The sequence below is a fragment of the Solea solea genome, chromosome 1, assembly GCF_958295425.1.
Source record: "Solea solea chromosome 1, fSolSol10.1, whole genome shotgun sequence".
NCBI lineage: Eukaryota > Metazoa > Chordata > Actinopteri > Pleuronectiformes > Soleidae > Solea > Solea solea.
In genome coordinates this window covers 32,641,491-32,659,474 of record NC_081134.1, presented here as the reverse complement: position 1 = coordinate 32,659,474, position 17,984 = coordinate 32,641,491, and the positions used below count along the sequence as shown (strand labels likewise).

General features: G+C 42.4%; 1 protein-coding gene across 6 annotated transcripts in view; it reads right to left on the bottom strand.

Moving 5' to 3' along the window:
* Positions 1–17,984, bottom strand: part of atp8a2 (ATPase phospholipid transporting 8A2) — a 55,994-nt gene that overhangs the window by 24,623 nt on the left and 13,387 nt on the right. For 5 of the 6 annotated variants that reach the window (XM_058634823.1, XM_058634830.1, XM_058634845.1 and 2 more), the window contains 21 exons: positions 17,472–17,571; positions 16,279–16,377; positions 16,064–16,109; positions 15,744–15,784; positions 13,303–13,376; positions 13,018–13,087; positions 12,383–12,510; positions 12,050–12,161; positions 11,674–11,842; positions 11,438–11,565; positions 11,269–11,346; positions 10,995–11,083; positions 10,319–10,363; positions 10,050–10,125; positions 9,760–9,948; positions 9,605–9,654; positions 9,452–9,521; positions 9,278–9,362; positions 8,800–8,939; positions 7,277–7,415; positions 6,370–6,434 (listed from right to left, as the gene is read on the bottom strand). In XM_058634823.1, coding sequence (XP_058490806.1) covers positions 6,370–6,434; positions 7,277–7,415; positions 8,800–8,939; positions 9,278–9,362; positions 9,452–9,521; positions 9,605–9,654; positions 9,760–9,948; positions 10,050–10,125; positions 10,319–10,363; positions 10,995–11,083; positions 11,269–11,346; positions 11,438–11,565; positions 11,674–11,842; positions 12,050–12,161; positions 12,383–12,510; positions 13,018–13,087; positions 13,303–13,376; positions 15,744–15,784; positions 16,064–16,109; positions 16,279–16,377; positions 17,472–17,571 — 1,993 coding nt within the window. The remainder of the gene's footprint in view (positions 1–6,369; positions 6,435–7,276; positions 7,416–8,799; positions 8,940–9,277; positions 9,363–9,451; positions 9,522–9,604; positions 9,655–9,759; positions 9,949–10,049; positions 10,126–10,318; positions 10,364–10,994; positions 11,084–11,268; positions 11,347–11,437; positions 11,566–11,673; positions 11,843–12,049; positions 12,162–12,382; positions 12,511–13,017; positions 13,088–13,302; positions 13,377–15,743; positions 15,785–16,063; positions 16,110–16,278; positions 16,378–17,471; positions 17,572–17,984) is intronic. The other variant, XM_058634838.1, reaches the window with a different exon arrangement.

Genomic DNA, 17,984 nt, shown 5'->3' with positions numbered 1-17,984 from the left:
CTCTTCCCAACAAAAAAAAAATTCCCCGCTCTTGTTTTCTCAGCCTGAGGCTGTGTGTTTTCCTTTGTATGCCGGAATTCCTGTTTGCATTCACCTTTTTCCCCAAACAGAGGAAAGGAAAACAAAAACATAATGAAAGGATTAAAAGGAGATTACAGGTTGTCAGAGCTCGGAGACACAAAGGGGCTCTGTGTGTGTCTGTGTGGCGTGTATATATATGTGTGCGTGAAGTGTTTTTACAGTGGGCTAAAACACGCGTACGCATGCACGTGAATGTGAAGTGTGTAAGAACATGCTGTGCAAGCGAGTTGAGAATCCGACCAACTCCATCACAGAGGAGCTGCTCTCTGCAGCAGAGTAATACAAGGTAAACAGCACTTAGGTGAAAAATGACACATGACGTATAAAAACAGTGAGCGCGGGGTGTTAATGCATGAAGTCTTGTTCTTTTTTTATGAGGGTTTGACACTCAAAATGAAACGGTGTGAGCGGACAATTGTGGACTGAGTAGTGGTCAGGACGCAGAGGCACAGGGAGGCTCCCTTATGTGGGTCAACATGGACGTGAATGCAAACATTCACCAGCGTGAAGGCCCTCACACACACACACACACTCACACACACACACACACACACACACACAGTGACTTGTCACAGCAGGTCCCGTCAAAGCCTCCGCGGCGGCTAAGATAACCGGGGGATAATAACCAGGCTAAGTCTGCAAGGAGCTATGGAGGATTAAAAAGGTAACTAAAGTGCAAACACTAGTTAGCTTTTAAAGCGAAAACAGTCGGCTGCTGACTAAATACAGCGAGTCCAGACCCAACTGTATCCATCTGACAAAAGAGCGCCGTCTAAAGATGAAAAGAAACAGCTGGGTCCACTATGATCTGTTAACACTTTCTCAAAAAGAACAAACACGAGGCCAAAGGAAAAAAATGCCTAACTGTTTCGTTTCCGTCGTTCTCACGCTAAACTACCTATTTTTGGAGACTTTAGAGAGAGAGAGAAAGGGAGGGGGAAGAAAAAGAGCTTAATTCTTTGATTGCACCACTTTCATTATGACAGATCTCATTAGCACAGCGTTTTTTAAGCTCCAAACTAAATGTTTGTTTTCCATGTGCATCTGAGCCCGAAGAGGGCGGAAACTTAAACACACACATACTTTTGTAAACCGCGTAAACTCACAGAGCCCGTCTGTGTGGAATTTTATCAGGTTTAAATTTGGATTAAAAAAACAAAAAAAGAAAAACAAAAAAAAAGAAGCCGGGCAGGGCATGGAGGCACTTTGAGATATCGCAGGTCACCTTCTCTTGATTGCTGCATTCTTTACCATCAAATGCATGAGAACAAACTCAAACTCTCTCTCTCTCTATCTATCTATCCTGGTGAGATATATGAAAACAAATACTATATAAGAAATCTTTCAATAGCTTGTTAAAAAAACTTTATTTATTAAATAAACTGAATTCACTGTATTATACCTACATTTAAGCCAGCTCACTGGGCTTCTTCTCTGAGAAGTCAGAAATGAATGAAAATTCAACCACTAAAACTTTCTCTGTTCAGGAATGCATGTAAATAACTATAATTTGACATTTTAACCCTTAAACACCTAAGCCTCAAGACATTTTTTGTTTTTGCTTATTTTAACCATAAAAGGGCCCGAAAATGTCCTGTGAATGAGTGCTTTTGCCCATTTTTCCAGAATAACTTTCAATATCTGGCAGTTATTTACAATTTACTGCATGTTAAAATAGTGTATTAACAATTTAAAATGAAGAAAAACTAAAAGTTGTTGTGTAGTTGTACATGAACACCAGATTTTGCGTGTTAAATTTGAAATTTGGACAGTATAAAACATATTTAAAATAAAAAAAATACCGTACCGTAATTAGCACTGGAATAATTCCGAGCACAAAACCACGCAAAATCGGATAATTACAATAATGCAAAGTGCACTTGCACGAACATGTCGTCTGCGATACGCTCGGTGTTAAATGAGTAATATAGAAATAATAATGTGCTTTACTATTTTTTTGTTAACAACAATAATGAAAACAATAATATATATATTTTAGAAATAGAAATAGAAGGAAGGAAGACAGGGAGAGCCAAATGTTGATCCTCTCCAGACCTCAACTGCTGGAGCCATTAGATCAAATGTATATAAGCAGGGAGTAAAACATACACACACAAAAAAGGACTAAGTAAGATAAGTGGGGAAAAGGTACAAAGAGAGGGAGAACATGGGATGAGCAGATAGAGAGATAGAGAGAGAGAGAGGGAAAGAAGGTGGAGGAAGACAAACTCTCATATCTAAGGTGCATATTCTGTCACCAGTGAGATTTAATACACCGTTTAATTATCAGAGTGTGCATCTGTGCAAACACCCACATCCTCTACCGCCTGAGACACACACACACACACACACACATACTCTCTCTCCACTAAAAGAAACCACAAACACACACATGGTGTTTACCACTGGGAATCCTGGTTATTAAAAAAAACTATTACAAACTAAAAAACATGCCAGAACAATGATGTATGCAAGTTGATACACTAGTGTGTGTGTGTGTGTACACAGATGATTAATGAGCAGAAGAGTGATGATGTTTGTTCAAGAGTTATACTGCGGGCAGCATGACAGGAGAGAAGGGGATTGTGGGAAAGTTAAATGTCATGTATATTCAGAGCTATCAGGCTCATTTGGGGGTGGTGGTTGGGGGGGGGGGGGGGGGGGGGGGTGTTTGTGCCACAGCATTCTGGGTAAACAGTGTGCGCGTATGATCACATGCTTCAGTGTAGAATAAACGGAGGGAGAGTGTGGTGTCAGTCTGTGTGTGGCATCGGCTCTGACGGCGACAGATGGCACTTGTCACAGCTTCACGGCTCACAGACCGTTTACCCAGGAGGCATCGCTCCTGGGGTTTGTTTTGATGCAGAGGAGCACCAAAAGGAGATCACATTACCACTCACTCATCGCCTCCACATGGTTCAGCCACATCCCCCCCCCCCCCCTCTCCTCTATCTATCAAGAATTGTCCATCTCTTGCATGAAGTACAATAAACATCCCCCCCTTTTATTCACAAACACACTCCTGCTCTACCAATAAGATAATTTTTGTTAAGATAAGAACAAAAATGTTGTTGTTGTTGCTGCTGCTGCTCTCATTCTTTCCTGTCACTCACCAGAGACAGTGCATAGTGGCTTCCTGTGCTCGGAGAGGGCGCTGACAGATGTGGAGACAGTGATGTGGAGGAGACGTGGGGCGCATGCATCGTCCTTCAGGAGGACGAGTCTAAAATATCCAATTGCACACTTTTCTGGCAGATAAGATACAATTTGAATCTTGTAACTTCAAGTTATTAATTGCAAAAATATTAGAGCTGAAACATGAATGAATCGGTTACTAAATGAATCGACAACTATTTTGATAATCGATTCATCGGTTTGAAGCTTTTTTTAATGATTAAAACAAGATATTAGATGGTTTAAGCTTCTTAAATGTGAATATTTTCTTTATTTCTTTGACAACAAGACATTTGAGAACATCATCATTTCCAGGTTTGACGAACACCAATCAACATTTTTTAAGGTTTTCTGATATTTTATGGACCAAACGATTTAAACAAGAAAATAATCGACAGATTAATCGATAATGAAAATAATCGTTAGTTGCAGCTCTAAAAAATATGAAACGCTGTGTCTGTGTTGAATTTAGCAATCTCTCACATTGCAATAGTTAAAATGGAGTATAAACCCTGGGTCTGGGTTGCATTTATTCAACTTAAAAAGTATTACTTGTTCAAACCTCGACTGGCCACTGCAGGGATGCACCGCTCTCACGCTGCTGACAGCAGAAAGAGGGTGAGGTGGACTCTGTGTATGTGGGACAAGTTTCTTTTCGAGGTGAGATTGTGTTTTCTCTCGTGTGTCGGCAACACTCTCAAGAACAGGCCCACATGAATGAAGAAGTCAAAGGTGGTGCGAGTTATTTTGAGTGCCAGATAGCTAAGCGCTGCGCCGCCGCCACCGACGGCACAGCGTCGCTTTTATCCACACTGCGACACACACCAGGCATTGTGACACTATAGTCATATCGAGGGAGCACGACCGTGATAACATTCCATGACAGATAATGTTTCTTTCACCTCCGTGTGTTCACGTGTTAATCCAGGTTTGTGTGTGGTTATTAATATGAACTCTGTGGAGGTCTGTGAGGGTATCACATATCTATATCATAGAGCTCCATATGAATGTAAGGGGAAATAAGCTTACATCACTTCATTTATAACGTCATTTTCCAGAGCAGGTAATGTTCTTAATCACTAGTTTAAGATCTTCTTCAACAGACACCAGACAGCCGGTGACATCCATGATCCATTTTTCAATTTTTTTTTCTATAGTCAATGACCTGGACTTTAAAATATCTGATGATCTGCAGGACATCAAAATCACTGGATTTTGAGCATCGACAGACGCAAACCAGATTTTAAGTGATTTTGTGGCAGCGGTTTATTCTGCGTCATGGTTTACATTCACACCCACTTAGAAGTGTTTGGCACCAACGCGTAAATGTAGATTATGCACCGACACTTGACACATATTTCATGTCAGCCAGCTGTCCCGGCTGCTTCTGAGAGCTTTGTTCCACAAATTCCCCCTTTTGAGCTTGGCCTTCTATGCAGGAAAGTCCGAACACAACAGCTGCCTCATGTAGCGCGTGGATACTTAAAAACTTGCTCAAGGACACATCAGTAGGGTGGACTGCTGTCAAAATATCGGACCGGGGCCAGTCTTTGAAAGATGAAAGATGAAATCCAGGACTCAAAACAAGTGAAACACTCACTTTTAACAGCAACGGCCTCATTAAAAGTCATTCAGTTGTAAAATATATATTATTTTTCTTTTTCTGGAGCCAAAAATGTTCAAACTTAATGACAAAAAACAGCTTGTCCATGTGTTAACATTACATTACACATGGCTGCAGTTAAATCTCCAGACAGGAATGTCAAGCGTATACAAACAATAAACAATGACGGGGGATGACCGAAGAAAATAAATGTCATCAGCTGTTAGAACCAAATATTTCCTCCAAACCCTCATCGTCTTGTCCAGAAACCAGTTATTTACTTCAGCTGTACAACATGTGACCCAACTATGCTAATAAAATCTCCCAAACTGTATTAAAAAATGATCCACTTACAGTGCAAACTGTATCAGCTTTCAACCACTTGTGCTCTCTATTGAGGCAATTCTCTGTAGCTCATTACCCGCTCACCCTGTCTGACTCTAAGTGCCCTCGTCTGGCTTTGGACCAGGAAGTCTGGGAGCTTCGAGATGCCACTTTGATGCAAGTAAAAAGGGGTAAAATTTCACAACAATTTTCTTTTACTAGCAGCTGGCATTGTATAAAACTGAACAATGATCACTGGTGCAAAGTTAAACCATTAAAATCATCATGTTTTGCACTCATAAAAACACCCACCATCTGCACAGGGACTTACACGCTAAATAAGGAAATTATGAATGTAAACATCGAGGGGTTTAACACACACACACACACACACACACACACTATGGGCCAAATAACACGCAAACCCATAAACAAATATACACAAGCGCACAAACACGGGGTGGTTATGGTTAAAGTTTACGAGCCATAATCTTCCCCTGTCTCACATAAAAACAAACTGTAAAAGTGAAAACACTATGATTGTGTGTTTGTGTGTTTGTGTGTGTGCTCCGAGTGGCGAGCACATACTGTGCGAGGCTGCGTGTGAAGCGTCGGGACACATGACAGCAGTCACGCCATTTAGGTGAAGTCACACATCAAAACCTGACTGTAAAGAACACATCATGAGGCAGAATAATCGAATCTGGAGACACAGAATAGTCTCCGAGCTCCGTCTATGACTGGGACTTAAATACACGTGACAGTAACCCAGACATACATTAGCCTGGGCCAAGGATGGGAGAACGGCAGGTACTGTGTACGTATGAGTGCATATATACACACACAGCATGTGAAAGAGACAGGGGAGGAGGAGGAGGAGGAGGAAGAGGAGGGGAAGAGGTGACAGTTCAGAGCTTTTCTCCATTCATCCCCTTTCTCCAAAGGGACACCAGAGACTTTAATTACGTGCAGATGTGAGCACACAATGAGCCCCACCTACCAACCTGCCAGGGGAAAGGACCACACCCAGGTTCCCACGGTAACCCTCCTGAGACACCCCCCCCCCCCCCGAACTGTCCCCAAAGCTACTGTAAATACATAAGCATACAAAAGAAAAAAAAAACTGTACAGAGCACACACACAGACGAGGAGGAGGAGGAGGAGGAGGAGGAGGAAGGTTTACTCACGTCCAGAGAGTCTTCGTTGACGATGACGAGGGACATGCCGTGTGTAATCAGGCGACAGGAGTAACCTGAGACGGACAGGTAGAGAGACAAGATATGTTTTATTGAAACCCAAAGCAGACACACACAGCTGATCTGCCACATCTGTGCTGCTGTAATATTGCAAATGTCCCCGCTTTAAGACTTAAATAAAAAAAAAAGGACTACAGCCACACATGCTGCTGTATCGACATGATGTTTCACCACTTAACGTGCTTTTGAGGAAATGAGGGCGCAGCGAGTAACCTGTGATTAGGTTAAAGGCACTTGGTTCGGGCTTGGAAAAGTAAAGATTATGGGTGGTTTTTTTTCCTCCACAACATCAACATCTTCTCCATAAAAAAAAAAAAAAAAACACACTTGTGGCATTAAAAGCCACCGGATGTCTATAAAAACACACACCACACCTTTGGTATCAGTCCTGGTCCTAAAACCTGTGGTCTGTAACAGATCACCACCACATCACGTCCACCTCCGGGGGGGAATATTTAGCTTCAAATACTTGCAAACTACGACCACAACCGTAAGATGTCAATCTTGGAGAAAATGCACACGCACACAGATGTGTAAAAGTGAAGTTTTACTACAGATGAAGTCCCATGGGTGACCAGCATATACACAAAAGATTCAACTCTTATTTGGTTGATCCGCCGCATGTCTGCCAGTGTAAATCAAATGTCCCCTCTTCCTCACCAAGAGGCTGGAGACATGTTTGGCATTTTAACAGCACACATAATGCCAGCTATTCTTCTGGCTATAACAGAATTAACTGCAAATCCCACTGCACAACAGGAGCAGCAGCTTCCACACCATCACTGGATTCACATTAAGAGACTTAAACTTTTTGTCCACAGCGTTGCTTTCCTCTCACCTATATTGATGGCCGTCTCCTGCTTGTCCCCAGTGAGGACCCAGATTTTGATGTCAGCCCTCATGAGAGTGGCGATAGTCTCTGGCACACCGGCCTGAAGGCGGTCTTCGATGGCGGTGGCGCCCAACAGCATCAAGTTCTGTAGGTGGATGAGAAGAGAAAGGATGTCGGTGGTGGGATTCAAAACAAAACAAACAAATGTCTGTTACATTCAAGCGAGTTAAAACAATGCAGATTAAGATCCACATGACTCTCTCTCTCTCTCCGTTTAGCAGTGTCATGATCTCACGTCGCCTGACGACAGCCTCACACTGGACACAGGAAATGATTTGATTTATGTCAAGACAGACAAAGCAAAAGCAACCTTGTGATATTAATATATTATATAAAATGAGACGACTGCAAAGAGGTTGGAGAATGCTGTAGAAGATGGATGGACGAAACAGAGAAGGCAGAATAATAACACATATACGTCAAAGGTTATGCACTGGAGCTTTAAATAGATACTAGGAGGAGAAAAGTAGGTTCATACAAGACATATTTAGGCTGCCTATGTCTATAAATAATAGTCTGCATGCGAGGCCTCTGTCACAACACACAACATCATCCATATCCAATTTAAAAAATGAGAGCAGCGATGCAAGAGAGAGGTCAGTTCAGCTGGTAAGGGAGCTCACTTCTGGACCCGCCATACCAACTCTCTGTGTCTTCGTGCCAAGACCGAACCCATTACATTTCTCTCCCTTGCTTTTAATTTGTTCAGCATTTACATGCACATGTACCCTCATTAGACACACTCGGGCGCACACACACACACAAATGCTCGCAGACACACAAGTTAACACTACTGTGTTGTTGATTCCAGTTTTATGGGGCTTTTGGCAGGCTGGCGCAGGTAATTACCCTTGTGGTCTCCCAGTCTGAACTCTCCCCCCCTCCTCCTCCTCCTCCTCCTCCTCCTGCTGCTGCTGCTGCTTCCTCTCTCTTCACTTAATTTTCTCACCTCACTGCTCTCTCCTCTACATCCCCGGTTTCCCCACCTTTAAGTTTGAACTTAAAATCTATGTGTCATTATATCTGTGTTACCTCATGGACCTTAAGGCATAGAGCAACTTTTGTATTTATATTAAAAGACAAAAACTCAAATTGAGTGTGTGTTGTAAAACATGTCCTGCGATGAGTAAGAACGAGTTGAAGTAAGACTATGGTTGTTCATGTGAGAGAAATAATGGAGCCACTCTGCCACCTGCTGGCAAATATCTAGTGTGCACGTGAGGGAGAGAAGGGTTTTTGTTCTTCCAGCTCTCTGGTTTGACTTTTCTATAACTCGATATTCCTTTTGCTACAAGAGAGAACATTTAATTCAAAATAAACAGCCGCCTTGACACACTTTATCGCTCCTTTTTCGTAACTCACCTTTTGAAATGAATCGTTGCGGACACTTTGTTTGCATCCAGACCTCTCGCTTAAGGTCAGAGCAGGGAAAAGTCACATTACAGCAGACTGGAGGAATGCGTGTTTACCTTTTCCAGTAGCTCGTAACACTCCTCGAGTTTCTGAGCGCGGTCCTTGATGATGGTGCTGACCTGGGTGTACTCCTTCAGCCACTCCTGGTAGGCGCCTTCCTCCAGGTCCACGTACGCAAAACAAAGCGTCCTCAGGCCTGAGCGCATCAGACGGGAGTAAAGGCAAATCAATCGGTGCGGTTGCGCAAGGGAGAAATAGATCGTGTTAAGTTGGAGGGAATGATGTTTTGAGAGTTAAGAGGGAGACAGACACCCGGAGCCAGTGGGTCTGATACAATTTAAACAATCAAAAATTTGCGCAGAGGAGAGATTAAGTAACGCCAAGACTTAAAAGTCTGGTTAACAATCAGAGTAAAGGCCAAAATCCAGGGTAAGGTATGACATATTTATATATTTTAAAATAAACCTGAATTAATTCTGACCCCAACAGAGTTATTTCATTTCTCAGTAACAACATCAACGTTTTACTTCTTACCTTCAGTAGCAAACTGTTCCAGGTGATTAATAGTTAAGTCCTTGTACTGGGACGCCTCATTCAGACGTTCAAAAATGACATTATCCTGTAAAAAGCACAAAACAAGTCAACGGGAACTGATATACAATGCTTTAAGAGGGGGGGGGGGGGGAGTGGATAATGAGATATACATACAGCTCCTTTGCAGTACAGCCGTAGCTTCCCGTCGGGCGTCCTGACCACCACGGACATGCGTTTGCGGTTACTGTAAAAGAAAACCGTGGGCTTAAGATTCTCTTTTATCGTGTTATTCATAGGCCGTCGGCGGAATGTCTGTGGGGGTTTTACCTGGAAAACTCCAGGACGTTCAGCAGCTCATATCTCATCTCTTTGCCTCTCTGAAAGGCACAACAACAACAACAACAACATATTATTTCCTGCAGTTAGAGCAAACAAAGTAGCTTCTTCTGTGGGGGAGGACACGGGCGATTAAAAACACGCACGGCGTCGATGATGACTGAATCGGGGGTCCGCGCTGTGAACTCAAAGCCGAGTCCTTTGGCCCCTTTGACGAGAGCGCCTTCATCCGGCGAGGAAGCCTGGTAGATGATCTGGTCGTCCTCTCTCTCGGGAACCACCGTGTGGCAAACTGCCATCATTGTCAGGAACTCGCTGATTTGAGGCGACGTCGGCTGAACACACAGAATCAGACCACGAGAGTTGTTATTAATAATAACAACGCTATAAAACATTTGCTTTGGACAGAATGTGAGGGGGGATAAGCTTCACACACATGGTTCTTCTCAATGTTCTGAATGAGCGCCGGGTCGTCAAACTCTGTGGAGTTGTTGCTGTTGGACGGCAGATTGCTGTGGAAGAGAAAATATCAACGTCAACGTACTCATCGCGTCGAAACACAAACGGCATTGTAGGCTTCGTTGTTTTCGCTCTAATCAAAGCGTGCGCTGTGCGTTATTCTCGTAAAAACATGCCCGAGTCCAATGTGCAGAAGAGATCATGAGAAAAGGGGAAGACGGGGGGGGGGGGGGGGAAGACACGTACCTGAAGTCCTCCATTGAGCGATCACAGTCAAGCTCAGGAAAGTGGCTGCAGTGATGAGTGCGGTTGCATAGCAAAAGGAATTGGTTCAGAATTAATGGACAAGTTGATTAGTTTGTTCGTCAAAGCGTGCAAGTTTAACTATTAACCCTTTACAATGGTGTTCAGAAATGTCATGGATACAGCACGGAAACGAGGACGGAATATTGTGGTAAGAACATTTTTTTTCCAAACAATATCCAGGTAATAGCTTGGCAATAACCACACAATGTTGTATTAGAAAAATTTATAGTTAAAAAAAACATTTTTATAACCAATATTTATTCCCATGCATTTCCATGTGAAAGTATTACAACGATGAGAGTCTATAGCCACTCTCATAACCTATTAGTTGGATATTTCATGAGAAATAAAAACGCTACCACCATAAAAATAACATCCCCATTTCCATACTGTTACTGAACTGTAATGTAAAGAGTTACCATTTAATCAACTGGATTAAATCACCTTTAACTCCAAGTTAGTCTATTTAACAATTAAAGAATAAAAGGACATTTAGCGGTATGCTACCCTCATTTTCTTTTAGTGGGTGGTTCATGTCACACAAAGAGCAAAGAGGCAAGCATGTAATTTAGATAATTTAAGGTAATTTAGAGAGAGAGAGAGAGAGATGACTGACCCATATGTTATTCCTGCAATGGTGCACTTCTTGAAGTGCATGACGTTGCAGGTCAGAGTTCCCGTCTTGTCGGAAAAGAGATATTTCACCTGGAGAAAAAGAAAAAGAAACGACAGGTCATGAAGATTCTCCTGGTTCCCAAAAACATGCAGATTTAGGTAGGATTAGGTAGATTGGACACTCTAAATTGACCATAAATGTCAGCTGGGATTGGCACCAGCACCCTCCGCGACCCTAGACCTGTATGAAGTGACCTGTATTAATAATAACTGACCTGGCCCAGTTCCTCATTGAGATTGGATGTTCGAGCCATGGCCGGCGTGTCTGTCTCCGCGTAGTACATCTCAACGTCCTGAGGGAAAGTAAAAAAACATAAGTTATCATGAATGTTTGACCCATTATTTACACTATATGTGAGAGTGGCAATAGATAGATTCATATACCCAGTTGATGAAGAGGGCCTGTATGAACTTGACCACCTCCAGAGTGACAAGCAGGCTGATAGGGATCAGGTTGTTGTACAAGATGATGAACGTAAGCAGGTTATAGGCAAAGTTTAAGGAGATGTCGCCTGTAAAAAAAAAACCAAAAAAAAAACCCACAATTATCCCTCATTTACTGACACTTCATTTCAGAATGAATCAACTGTGAAGTGAGATTTGTTGGAAGTGTTCCTCACCAGTCCGGGACAGGTACCAGCAGGCGTCGTCAGTGTGCTCCCTGTTCCAGATGGCAGCGCCAATAGAACTGACCAGAGCCATGACCAGCAGGATACCAAACAGGACCAGGATCTGTATGTTTGTCACCCGCTCCACATTAGAGCGCTTCAGTGGTGCCTTGGTGGAGTTCTGGGTGAGAAAGACAGAAGTTTTAGAGAGGAAAAGAGTCTTAAACTTACACCCAGACATAAATAAAAACATGAAACTCATTTTGAACATTGGTAGTTTTGTGTGTTGGCCAACCGGAACTGCAGATTAAAAGTAAAAGTATTAAAGTTAAACCAGTCCTGAGGTTCTTGAAATATTCTGACGATGATATATCTAAAATGAACTTACCTGCATCAGCTTGGAGTCATGACCAGTGTAGACAACAATTCCCACAACCCACTGAGTGTTCCTGAGTTGGGCGCCACGCAGCAGCACCTGATCTGGACCCAGTGGAGCCGGACTGAGGAGAAAATAAACAGAAATGAGGACAAAGCATCATAAATGATGCAGGGGTTTTTTTTTGGGAAAGGCCTGCACTCTTTAGAAGTTTTATCTTGCTGTCTCAGCCACGTGTATTTATTGCTGTACATTAACAAAAAGAAACAAAAAGTACTTTATGACTTTGGCAGGTTCAAATGCTTTTTGCCAGTCAATATCTGATAAAGATATGAGGGGACTCACTTTTGGTTCTCTAGCCGCAGTGTGCCAGTGAAGTCATACAGGTGTCGGTTTGGGCCTTCACACTCCAAACGACCAGTCAGCGCCACCAAATCCTCCAGGGCCTGAAAGCTGGCCGTGAGCGTAAGCCCCTGTACGTACAATAAATACATTGATAAATAAATAAATACTAGAGCTGCAATGATTCATTCAAGTTCTCTTATTTTTCACTTTGCTGATTTTGAGGTTTGGTGAATCCCCGATCAATACTTTTCAACATTTTATAGTCCAAACAACTGATAGATTAATCAAGAAAATGAACAGATTCGACAGACAAAGTGAGCTGCACCCCTTAAAAATGCCAACAAGTCAAATCAAGGCACGTTCATTGAAGGGCACAAGTTGATAAAATCAATAGACAGAACAAGAATGACAACACACTGATGAGAACACACGATAATACAATCAGATCTCGACCCACTTGTGAATGTGAGGACTATAATGTAATCAGGTTCCATTTGATAGACTCCTGAAATTTTTAGGTCACTATTCTCTGACTAATTTACTCATTTTGTATGGATTTTTCTAAACGCACACAACTTAAACCAGCTCCTTGTTACAGAGGTGAACAAATACTAAAGTTTACAGTAACTTCATACCTGTCTGATCTTTAGGTTGGTTTCCCCATCCAGGTTTGAGGTCTCAATGTAACACATGGCCTGCGGCTCACTGTATGCAAAGGAGGCAGGAAATCAATCAATAAAATGACCGTTTTAGTACAACTGGCACATAAAAAAGAGCTTCCTTTACATCATTCATTCAATTTTAATTCAAATCTTTGACCTGTGAATGTATGTAAAGCGTAGTCTAACACAAAACAAATGATAACGTTGGACACACGTTACTAAACATCCATAAAAACACGCGAGTAGTCGTAGTCTGACCTGGAGGACAAGATCACCATGTCAGCTGGAAGGTGCTGGCCATTGGTCACCTTCACTATGTCTCCTACTGCCACCTTGTGGAAATGATGCACCATAAACAAGGGTAAGGGGGAGAATAAGGGGGGGGAGGAAGAAGGGGGGAGACACAACAACAACAACAGGCAGGTTAATTAATGACCAGCAAACAGAGAGCTAGAGACATAAGATAACCTGACAATGAGTGGAGCAGGACAGAGTTGAAACCACTTTATTTGCAGCGAAAGACAGAGGCAACCCCCAAAAACACAAGTTGCAGAGAAACTAAATAACAAGATAACATCAGCATGTGAGAAATGTTATCATCAGGACAAACACACAGGTCTGGACACAGTCTAGTGCAACATTCACTACAGCGATGTGTAAAGTTTCCTAGTGGCTTTTCGACAAACTGAGTGTGCAACAAGTTGTGTATCAAGTTGTTTTTGGACACATTTAGTTGGAAAAAAAAATATTCTCCAAAATCACAGTGAGAAGGATTAAGGAATAAAAAAAATTGTAGCAATGAATGAAAGAATGGACACTTTCAGGGAGACGATTTAACACCATCTCCTTAATCTGCACTGACCCTGGAAAGAGAACAGGGCGTACTCCCTGTCGTCACCCACGTAATGGGAGCTAAAATTTGCACCGTTTACAGCTTGGACACCCTGTGAAATATATCTCAGGTTCATTTCAGGGGCAATTTTATCAAATGTTGAAAAATACCTTGTTTCCTCTTTCAGGATGCTGCCAGGCATCTCCAAAATCAAATTTAAGATGTTTTATTACCACTTACAATGAAATGTAATGCCTAAGCCTGCACTACTGCAACACTCTGAGGTATATAATTGGGGACTGATATGGATTCTAAGCTCTAGAAGTTTTTTTTAATCAAGTTATGTGCACAACAGACCAACATTCAAATATTACATGACCTTGTTGCCCCAGCGTACAATGTCCTGGGATTGTGTCGCAGCAGAAAGGGCGGGAGTTGTGTGTGCAAATGTCAAGGACAATTTTGGATCTTTCAAGTGCATTTTGCCCCGAGCCCCAGCTGATTTTTGACCGTTGTTTACATGAACTGCAGTTATCACCGAAAACTCAAAACGTGTTTGTCCACTGTGGGCTACTGTAAAAAGCTGGTGGTCCAAAACAGCGGCCTCCATAGAGCTGATTATCAGTAAAACAGGTGATTGTACACTTATTTGTGATTAAGTATTATTATTTTATCTTCAATTCCTGCCAAATGAAACAAATTTCAGCTAAATTTTACACACTGGACCTTTAAATGCTATATGTTTGTCCAGGCATTTGAGATTTAACAAACCGATACGGAGTAATATCAGTAGTGGGCTGTCAGGGCCAGCAGGGCCTTCTCTGCTGGCCCTGACAATATCAAAAAAGCATATTTTTTTATTATTATTATTTTAATAATCAAATTAATGTGTGTCTGAACGTGTCTGAATTCAATTATTTTTCAATGTTATGATTATATTTCCAGAAAGAATATGGTTATTTTTTGTGAAGCTGAGCTGGATTTTCAATATGTCATTAAACGCATCATAGCTCCGTGGACCTGCTCTAGTATCATTGCTGGCCTTTCGTTGAAGCTGCCATTTCCTATGTGGTTATAACTTTGACTGACGTGTGTCGTCTGCCAATCAAAATTTGATGCATAGTGACAGAACGCCCCAGGCCCAGCGATGTGTCTTGCGCTAGCCCCCGCTGTTGTCATCAACCACGTTTGAACCTTTGGCGGGTTTTGAAGTAAGCTATGACCACTGCATTAACACCACCGATGTCATGTTTCTGATCTCCTTCGTGTGCACTTTTCACAGCGATCGTTTGGAGAAAAGAAGGAAATTATTTCAAGAGGAAGACCTACACCGAAGAGGTACATCATTTACGGTAGTTGGAGTGTTAATGATAAATTGATAACATTTTTTAGAAGTGGTGAGGACAAAACTGTTGATCATAAATAGTGCCTGGGACGTGTTCCCTGCGTAGCTGACGCCTTCGCTTATGTGGAAGCTTGTTTTTGTGTCATATAGTGGCTTGTGAAATTGCGGTTGCTGAGTGACATAACGGAAGATGTGGTGGTAATGATGCAGTAGCCTATAGATGCGCAGTGGTGTGCTAGTTACTCTATGGTTGCAGATCAACTGTCTCGTGAATATAGTCGGTGTTTGTGCGTGTTTCTTCTTTTCTTTTTTTTTACTGAAACCCCACGGTACGTTACCGAGTAATATATCATTTTATGTTACAATATAAATATACAATTTACATATTCACTTCCTCTGCTTCTTGTGGAAATATAAAGTATTTTTTCCAGATCACCAGGTAATGAGAGACGGATGATGAGTGATGTGATGTGATGTGATGTGATGAGATGTGTGTGTGTGTGTGTGTGTCGTTAGTGATACCTGTTTCCAGATGACTGTCTGCCAGGATCTGTTCCGCAGCACTGAGAGAGACAAGGACAACACAGCCATCAGTCAACCTATAGAGTGGCTCTCATACAGTATTCATGGCAGCTAATTGAGCTGAACTTCTGTCGGGGGCTGCGTGGTCTGCGCTGCAGCGAGCGACAGGAAAGAGCCCATTCTTCTCGGCCATGAAAGGAAAACAAAACCCCTCGCAAATAGATACAAGCACACTCATGGAAAAGTGCAGACAGTTAATGCGCACTCATAAACACACGCACACACACACGCACACACACACATAGAATATACACCCTTACCTGTTGTCTTCTTCTTATTGACTGTGTTGTCTGCTTTGTGTCTTTTCTGTAAAGACACAAACAGGATACGCATCAGCATTAAAGAATGACACCCTTACATGTCTCTCTCTCTCTCTCTCTGTGTTCTACAAAGCTGTTTGTAAGTGAGCTGAAAGCTCTAATAAACTTCAAAACCACGTTTGCAGATGCTGCTGCTGCCGCTGCTCTCTACTCACATAGTCCTCTATGATCTCTTTGATCCCGGCTACGGTGAGGATGAAGATGAGAGGGACCAGCGTGGTGTAGCGACCGGTCGGTGATACATCAGGGATTTGCTGACGAGAGAAAAGGAGTCATTGTTGCATCCACACAGTGACTTGTTGCTTCACAACTAGTGCAGGTACCCATTCAATATGTGATGTGTTTTGTGTCGCCACCTCTTGCATTTCTTATCCAAACAACGTGAAACTCGACACGGCAAACACTGGTGCCCTCAGTGAGTCGCCTGCCAAGTTTGAATATACCCACTGGACAGTTGTGCGCTTACCAGACAGACACCAATTCCTTGCATAACTAAAATAGATACCCTATCAACATAGGGTCATTTGAGAGAGTAAATATAACTACTATGCGTCTCGGGAGGCTTCGACTAAATACTGGGCGGATGAGAGAGAGCTCCTATTGACTGTTTGACAATAACTTCTCTGTATATACAGTTCCCTCCTGCAGCACTGTAAATGCATCATACGCAGTAAACAAGCTAAAAACAAAATGTATGTAATACCACACACTACAGGATCATTTGGCCAAATAATCTGCTCAAATCAGCCTAAAAAAACGGAGCACACCTAGGATTTATCGGAAGGGCCAGATCGGGACAGAAATCTGGCTAATTATCCTCCTTAATGTGGGGCAGGCAGAGTTTCAAAGATGGAGAGATTGCCTTCGTTGATCTGTTGTAATGTGAAACAATTGCATCTGACGAAAAAAAAGGAGCTGTGGACAGAGAAGTGCTGATCCACAAGCAGCCAGCGCCTCAGAATAACCAGTCCAGCTCGCACAACGACAATGTCGATGCACAGCAGCCATGACGGAGAAGATTTTACAAAGTTATCAGGCAGCTACTACAGCACTTTAAGTATAAAAGCTGCCACCGTGATACACTAAGAAACATCCTATCAATGAATGAATGAATACTTACAATTCAGCAAAGTGGCTCTTTTGTAAGGGGTGACCTTTAAATACGATGGTTGGAATGATTCTATTCCTTCTTGCAAAAAACGGGCGATGCAGCGTTTTTTGTGAGATGGCTGAACTTGTGTGGGAATGGCCGTGACATTTTCAGGATCTATCGGTGTCTAAAAACTCTGTGTGGGCCGCGGCATCAAAGTGAAATCCAAGCACACCCAGTTCTGTGCGTGGGGTTTACCTGCATGAGTGCGATGAACAGGAAGAAGGCATTGGCAGCGCGCCTGATCTGCTCATAGAGGAACCGGGGCAGAAAGGTGAGAACTCCATACTTGGTGGTACTGCGGAAAAAAAAAAGAAGAAGACACGGCCCGGGGCCAGAGAGTGCATTAGTACGTAAACCTGGGGAAATCCTGAGTAAATTGTGTGCTAATGACTTCTTAACCTGATGTGCTCATATAACATTACTTTAAAAGGTTGAATTATAGCGCACTACCGTTGGGTTTTAATACTGCAGAACTTGGAAATCTATTAAAAACATGCAGTTCTGCTAACAGAGGGCAAATACAGCAATTACGGTGCTGTGCACAATCCACACCTATAAATACACGACTACAATTAATCAAATTAGGCTAAATTTAGACCCAAAGCCCCTAAAAAAATAGGTGCAAGGAATGCTGGCAGTCTCAACCAGTCCGTCAGTCAGCAGTATTGATCAGACAAGTGTATTGATTAGCCTTATTATAAACGGGAG